The 8,025-nt window shown below is 49.8% G+C and overlaps 2 protein-coding genes across 2 annotated transcripts; both read left to right on the plus strand.

Annotated features, from left to right (window-relative positions):
* Positions 1-2,574: 2,574 nt before the first annotated feature.
* LOC112882417 (probable glutathione S-transferase GSTU1) lies at positions 2,575-3,700 on the plus strand. Its single transcript, XM_025947472.1, has one exon. It carries the CDS (start codon positions 2,624-2,626, stop codon positions 3,299-3,301), a length of 678 nt encoding a protein of 225 aa, XP_025803257.1. The 5' UTR covers positions 2,575-2,623; the 3' UTR covers positions 3,302-3,700.
* A 1,263-nt stretch (positions 3,701-4,963) lies between these two features.
* On the plus strand, positions 4,964-7,039 carry LOC112882416 (BURP domain-containing protein 14-like). The gene is made up of 2 exons (XM_025947471.1): positions 4,964-5,027; positions 5,139-7,039. The coding sequence occupies exons 1-2, from the start codon at positions 4,964-4,966 to the stop codon at positions 7,037-7,039; spliced, it is 1,965 nt and encodes a 654-aa protein (XP_025803256.1).
* The last annotated feature ends 986 nt before the right edge of the window (positions 7,040-8,025 follow it).

Below are 8,025 nucleotides of genomic sequence, written 5' to 3' on the forward strand. Positions count from 1 at the left end.
CGTGGGGAAGGCCGGGCGCTGTGCGGCACAGGGCGGGGAATGTGACGGCGTGCGTGAGGCGGTGAAACGGAGGGAGTCAGGATTTTACGACGGGTAAATTTTTCGGTCAGGGCACCTTAACGCGTTATTTAAATTCGAAATTTTCGGGACGTCACAGTAACATATCCTCCCTGATTTTGATGTGAAAGGGAAAAGATGGAATGATCAATTGCTTTAATACTCAAACCTCATACATGACTCATTATCTTTCCATAGCCAAGTTCGGTTCCCTTCAATTCCCACGACTAAGCGAAAAAAGTATATACTCCCTCTGTTTCAGAATATAGCCATATTTAGGTTATCCAAAGTAAAAATATTTCATCTATGACCAATAATATCTTAAAAAATTAATTCTACATAGAAACATATACATATTATGATAGTTGGTTTCATGATGAATCAACTAATATCATCTTTATGTTGTCAATCTTTATGATTTGTTTTCCTATTTATAGTCAAAGTTTAAAAGTTTTCACTTTGATAAATATAAACGTAGCTATATTTTAGGATAGAGAGAGTAATAAGTACTAGGGCATGATGAGATTAAAAAGAAAAATGGGTTCAAAAACTTAGGAGTGGTAGCAAGTTCTAGTGAAGTGGTAGCATCAAACATCATTTTTTTTTTACAATTCCAATGAGAAAAAGGATCTGTTCAAAAAATAAGAGTAAACGATTAGATGGAGGTGCTAAATTACGAAACATGCAATGGACAATTGTTAACTTATATTTTCTTACAAAGTATTTTCAAATTTTGAAACTCAATATTGAAACAATATTATGAAGTATCATCATTTTTTGTAGATTATATTTTTCATACAAAGGATTTTAAGTTTATAAAGTAAACCTTGAAACATCACTATATAACTTCAATCATTCTATCTAGGTCTCATCGACATCCATAATAGCTCCAATACCATTTATAGTGGATTCAGTAATGATAAAATCAAAATGTCAACAAACTTATGCTTACCTAAGGCTAGGAGGAGCACCTATTGCATAGTTTTAGGAGGAGCACCTATTGCATAGTTTTAATTAATGGTTGAAATTCTCTAATTTGTTAATACAACTATTGTCGTGGCCCTTTCAAGTTGTGAGTATGGTGGAAATAGATGCAATAGTTCTAGACATTTCTTGAATGGAACATTTGCTGTGCCAAATGACGAGTGATGTAGTTCAGGAGTTTATGTGTTTTTTTATTTGTTTTCAATTCTGATGCAATGTGTAGGTACTTAGCTTAGATAATAGAGCATAGACAAAGGCTTATGTGCTTCAACAGCCTCAAAGAAAAAGAACACAACATAGCGATTAAAGTACATAAGCATATACAATATTCATTATGATGTTGTTCAATGACACCTTCAACGCTGTCATGACCAAAATTAGTAGTATTAGTATCAGTGTGACAGTGTCATTTCAATCACCAAAACTAGTAGCATCAGTATTATATTTATGGTGCATAATTTCTCGACTCATCCTTATTCGGCAAAGCAAAATATTCCTTCCAAGGCACTAGGATTGTACGAATGCAACAAAATAAGACCGAAATAAAGATGTACACATGTTACCAGAAATATTAGGAGTCACATATGTGACTGGAAGTCAAACCATCATACAAGGTAGAATATTTTTTTTATATTACTAGAATAATTGAGCCCCCTCAATTTTTAGGGAAAAAAATGAAGAAGAGGGGAGGAAGAAGAAGAGAAGGAAGATGAGCCCCCTCCTCGCTGCTGGATTCGCCACTGTCAATGTCATATCAATCACCAAAACTAGTAGCATCATTATCATATTTATGATGCATGATTTCTCGACTCGTCATTATTCAGCAGAGCAAAATGTTCCTTCCAAAGCATCAGAATTGTACGAATGCAACAAAACAAGACCGAAATAAAGATGTACACACGTTACCGGAAATATTAGGAGTCTCACAGCAGTTACACGTGTGACTGGCAGTCAAACTATCACACAAGGCGGAATATTTTTTATATTGCTGGAACAATTGTTCCAGTTTAAAAAAATTGTTCCGCGTTCAAAGTATTCCAAAAAATCATCCAAATGTGATCTTATTTTGAAGATTTCATCGCAAGAAATATAGTGGTGCAGTTGGATTTTAATTTAAATATACGGTTTTAGAAAATATAACCGTGTGACACCTGTTACCGGTGGATTCTGTCTGCACGCGAAGTAAACGGGAGCAAAGTGGAGATCCAAGAAGCATTTGGCAACGATAGGTAGTGGTGGAGCGTGGACCAGGATTGTTGGGCTAGCGACTCCGCTGACCACAGCAGGCCCGGTCCGCGACCGCAGCAGCTGCGTTGGAACACTGGCGTCACCCCATATCGCATCATCTCCCTGGCCAGACCCTGATCCCCAGTGGCCTGATCTCAGAGGCAATCCGTGACGCAAGCCGTGATACTCAGCAAGTCTTTTGCCTAAGCTCTTTTGTCTTCTCCGATCTCTCTCTCTCTATCGCCTCCTCAATATAAAAGCAGAGCCACCCCCTCCTACCACACGCACGCTCATCGCTCACACGCAGAGAGAGAGAGAGCAAGAGCAGAGAAGAGAGAGACCACAAACCACAGCAATGGCGGGGGAGAAGAATAAGGGTCTGCAGCTGCTGGACTTCTGGGTCAGCCCGTTCGCGCAGCGCTGCCGCATCGCGCTGGCGGAGAAGGGCCTGCCGTACGAGCCCCTGGAGCAGGACCTCTCCAACAAGGGCGAGCTCCTCCTCCGCGCCAACCCCGTCCACGGGAAGGTCCCCGTGCTCCTCCACGGCGGCCGCCCGATCTGCGAGTCCCTCGTCATCCTCCACTACCTCGACGAGGCGTTCCCGGAGGCGGCGCCGGCCCTGCTCCCCTCCGACCCGCGCGCCCGCGCGCACGCTAGGTTCTGGGCGGACATCGCGGACAGGAAGGTGTTCGAGTGCGGGACCCGGCTATGGAAGCTCAAGGATGGGGAGGCGCGGGCGCGGGCGCGAGGGGAGATGGTGGAGGCCCTGCGGGCCCTGGACGCCGAGCTCGGGGACAAGCCCTACCTCGCCGGCGAGGCGTTCGGGTTCGCCGACCTCGCCGTCGTGCCGTTCGCGGCGTGGTTCCCCGGCTACGCGCGCCTCGGGGAGTTCAGCCTCGAGGAGGTGTGCCCGAGGCTGGCGGCGTGGGCGGAGCGGTGCGGCGAGAGGGAGAGCGTCGCCAGGAACATGCACCTGCCGGAGAAGGTGTGCGAGTTCATCGCCTATCTCAAGGACAAGTACGGTGACAAGTAAAGCGACGGATCGGATCCGTCGCGATTCAAGCTGCGGATTGCTCTGCATGTGCGAGAACTGAATAAAGGATTCTCGTCTATGCTCTGTTCTTGTGGCTGTTGGCCATTGCTCATCGTTATAGGCTGATTGAACAAAGGATTTGTTTGTCTGCTTATCTTGGTTTTATAGCAACTTCATCGTCTGTTGCATCTATACTGGCATTGGCTAACGCTGAAATTGTCACGGCTGGCCTACAAAGCTGCTGATCACTTTCGCACTCCGCTCTGATCATGACACGAGTGGCCTTTGCATGGGGCATTCGACAGGAAAATGGTTGCTCTAACTTTGATTCCTCTACATTTGGATCATTAACACGTGGGTTCGGATCCACGTGCCAGGGCCAAAGTCAGAAAAGCCCCGTCCATTCAACAGTAGCAAAATCCATATAAGTAAAACTGGTTCTCTCGGTTAATTCTAGCACCAACCTTAACTCTAGTATAAACAAGTTATTTCAGATATTATTTGTCAAGTTATTGCAGAAGTACAGATGTAAGAAGATACATAATAAAAGTGCAGATTTAGCATGTCGAGTTTACAAAACTGCTCGTCTTTGTTCCTAAATATTTGTCACCATCGACTTTTGCGCGTGATGTTTGACCATTCACAAGGTCCTGTTTGGATCACATGGCTGATCAGCTTTAGGTCTAAATTTTAGTTTAGGTGATCCAAATATGAGGACTAAAATGTGGACTAAACATTAGTCATACCCAAATTAATCATTAGTCCATTTCCTCCAAAACCACCTAATTGGAACTAAATGAAGCTGCAAGGATCCAACCATCCAAGAAATGACCAGAGTACCCCTCCACCTTATTCCTTTATGCTTATGCAAAAGGAAGGATAAAATGGACTTTATATGCCACCTAGTTACCTTTTAGTCCTGTGATCCAAACAGCTCGCGGAGTAATTTCAGTCACCTAATTTTTAGATACATAAATTTTAGTTCAGACTAAACATTAATCCTTGATGATCCAAATAGGATCTAAATGTAGCAAAATGGATTATGAAATTATCATACATCATGTTTGAATTCTTCATACTGGCATTGGACTCCTTGCTACTTAATCCTTATTATGCCACTCGAAAAGCAGAGCCCATGCACTTTATGGTCATAAGAGCTATCCTGGCCATTCAAACCTCTCCTCCTACACAAATCTCGATGCACGAATCTCCCTCCTTTGATTTTTTATCCAGCTACATGCCATAGGATCTTGATGCCACTTGAACGGTTCAGATTGACCTTGCAGCCACGTGGTATAAATGTGATTTTTCCCGGGTTGCTAAGCCCGCGTGCTAATTACTCTTGGCAGCAGGTTCATGGATTCACCATGAAGAACTGCAAATTCGAGTGGTCAAATGTGAAGAGGGAGCTCCCAAACTCACGGTTGACTGAAAGAGACTTGGTTTGAACAGAGCAGCGACTTCTCTTCTGATTTCTGACGACTCGAACGCATGGCATCAGTGTGCCGGTACGAACTCCAGCACTACCACGCCCCAAACTCGCCCACCTATCTCGCGCATCACGCCCCTTCGCCCTCCCTCCAAACTTACCAGCTCTTATAAATCTCCCTCTGCATCGCAACTCCTCCCTTCCAAACCCCCAGCCATAATTAACTTGCAACAATGGCGTCCCCTCGCCGCGCTCACCTCCTCCTGACCATCACCGTTCTGCTACTGCTACTCTGCCATCTATCTAGCGCAATGCCATTGCCTTCACCTTCACCGCCGTCGAATGCCACATCACCGTCCTACCCTCCCCCGGCACCGCCCGTGCCGAAGCTGCCACGGGGCCTGCCACGGATCATACCGGCGTGGTCGCTGCCGGCGAACCCGTTCACGGCGAAGGCGGCGTTCATCCGGTACTGGAACCGGAAGGTGCGCAGCAACCGCCCGCACCCGGCCTTCTTCTTCGCCAAGCTGTCCCCGCTCTCGGCCCCCGACGCGGCCGCGTTCTCCACCCTGGCCTCCGCGGGGAAGCTGGCCTCCCGCATCCGCGACTTCTGCGCCGCGGCGTCGCTGCTCTGCCCATCCACCCCCGCGGCGTCCTGGTCGGCGTCGTCCCCGTCCGTGGAGGGCGCCGCGGGCGGCGCCGCCTCCTCCGGCGCGGGCGCCGGCGCCTCTGAAGGCTCCCCCGCGCCGTTCAAGAACTACGAGAACGGCAACTTCAGCAGCTATGGCAACAGCGGCGGCGGCGGCGCCGACCAGTTCGCCGTCTACTCCAGCGGGAAGAGCGGCCCCCTCGACTCGTTCAAGCGCTACGGCAAGGGATCGCTGGGGCGGAACGACTCCTTCACCAACTACGAGGTGGGGGGCAACGTCGGGACGTCCAGCTTCAGCTCGTACACAACCGGCGCCACCGGCGGCGCCGGGGAGTTCGCGGGGTACGCTGGGCAGACCAACACGGTGGCCGCGACCTTCGCCGCCTACGACTCCAGCGGCAACGGGCGCGAGCACGAGTTCGCGATGTACGCGCAGGACGCCAACGCCGGCGTGGAGAGCTTCACCAGCTACGGCAAGACCGCCAACGGCGCCGCCGAGTCCTTCAAGACCTACGCCAACAACTCCAACACGATCGCCTCCGGCTTCATCAACTACGGCGAGAAGGCCAACGGCTTCAACGACACGTTCGCGTCCTACGGCCTCGACGGGAACGCCCCCGAGAACACGTTCCGGAGCTACGCCTCCGGGAGCAACGCCGCCGTCGACGACTTCAAAGGGTACAGGGACCAAGCCAACATGGGCGACGATAGCTTCACCTCCTACGCGAGCAACGCCAATGGCGCGGAGGCCGACTTCGACAGCTACGGCAAGTCGACCAACCCCGGGAGCGTGGCGTTCAAGGGGTACGGCCAGGGCTCGAACCCCAACCACCGCATAGGGTTCACGCACTACTCCGGCGACAACACGACGTTCAAGGCCTACTCCAACGAAGGCGTCGAGTTCAAGGAGTACCAGAATATGTCCAAGATGGAGGTGTCCAAGACGGCCGCGGCGGCGTCGGCGGCGACGGCGCTCGGGCACCGGCAGCCGAAGTGGTCACCGGAGCCCGGGAAGTTCTTCCGGGAACGCGACCTCATGATGGGTAACCGCATGCCCATGCCGGACATCGCCGACAAGATGCCGCACCGCGCGTTCCTGCCGAGGGACATCGCCACGAAGATACCTTTCGAGGAAGGCGCCGTGTCGGCGCTGTTCGGGGCGGCGCCGGGCACGGCGATGCGGCAGGTGGTGGCGTCGACGGTGGCCGAGTGCGCGCGCGCGCCCAGCCGCGGGGAGACGAAGCGGTGCGCGACGTCGGCGGAGGACGTGGTGGACTTCGCGGTGGAGATGCTAGGCAGCAGCAGCGTCGCGGTGGGCAGCACGGAGTCGGCTGCGGGCGGCGGGCGGGACGTCCGGCTGGGCAGGATCGCGGGCATCGCCGGCGGCGGCGTGACGCGGTCCGTGTCGTGCCACCAGAGCCTGTTCCCGTACATGGTGTACTACTGCCACTCGGTGCCGCGCGTGCGGCTGTACGAGGCCGACATCCTGGACGTAGACTCCAACCGGAAGATCAACCACGGCGTGGCCATCTGCCATCTCGACACGTCCGACTGGAGCCCCAACCACGGGGCGTTCGTCGCGCTCGGCGGGAAGCCCGGCGAGATCGAGGTCTGCCACTGGATCTTCCAGGGGGACATGACTTGGACCCTTATTGATTGAAGGCATCCAAAAACCGTTGGATTTTGGCCTAACTGTTCCTGCTCAATCTTCTCAATTTTGAGAAATAACTAATCAATTCTCCTTACTTTTGTTTTCAATTTAGATAGATTTCTTTTGGACTCGTTGCTAATACAAATATGTGGATCAAATTGAGTTTTCACATAGCCAATCAAATTAAGAACTATGAAATAGGTTAATAAATCTCTTGTTGGTGACAGTGGTTGTTTGGAAGCACCTTGTGCCTGCTAAACTACATATAGCACAGTAACGGAACAATGATCTAGTTAACACAACCGATCTACCTCCTGCACTATGTATCCTGCGCAACTATATCACTATATGGGCTTTGCCCTCCCCTCAAGCATACACATAGAAAGCCGGCCGTTTCCTAAAGGGTTTTCAGTTTCGTTTAACAAGTTCTTCAATTTAATATCAAAGCAAATTCTCTTAATAAGCTTTAGAAAAGTTATTGAGATATCTTAACAAAAAAGGTGCTTATGAAAATATGATGCACATTTACGCTGGGGCTAATGTATTGGGAAAGAAAATATCATTAGTTTGGTGTTACACCAAATGTGGTTCTGGTGGACTGCATGCACTAAGTCCCGAATTTGCCTTATTGCGTGCAGTCCACCAGCACCACATCAAAACTTCAAATTTTCTCCGGTTCTGCTTTGGGTGAATTTTCTGCCATCAGCATGATCCTCTTATCCTCCATGTTTAGCAGCCACCAGCAAAGTTCACATTGGACACAAGAGTATTCAGGACCACTCCCCATCTTGCAATTGTTAGGGATAGCTTACCATGTGTTTGGGCTGGCTAGTTCTTCTTTATCGAGAGAGAGGAGTGGGCTGCGCAAACTAGTTGCATGGCAATAAATGGACCTTGACTGATGATGTCCATGGGCTGATGATGGACTGAGCGGTGGCATTTGTTGTTGGGCTATTGGGGGGAGCAAACGGTGGAATCTTGTCAGATATAAGGCT

Source organism: Panicum hallii, chromosome 2 (assembly GCF_002211085.1).
Source record: "Panicum hallii strain FIL2 chromosome 2, PHallii_v3.1, whole genome shotgun sequence".
Classification (NCBI taxonomy): Eukaryota; Viridiplantae; Streptophyta; class Magnoliopsida; order Poales; family Poaceae; genus Panicum; species Panicum hallii.

What these genes read in the sequence shown, in the direction of transcription:
- LOC112882417 (XM_025947472.1), top strand. Translation starts at nt 2,624, where the DNA reads ATGGCGGGGGAGAAGAATAAGGGTCTGCAGCTGCTGGACTTCTGGGTC.
- LOC112882416 (XM_025947471.1), top strand. Translation starts at nt 4,964, where the DNA reads ATGGCGTCCCCTCGCCGCGCTCACCTCCTCCTGACCATCACCGTTCTG. An exon ending in TCTGCTACTGCTACTCTGCC is followed by an intron (nt 5,028 to 5,138) that starts ATCTATCTAGCG and finishes GGGGCCTGCCAC; the next exon opens with GGATCATACCGGCGTGGTCG.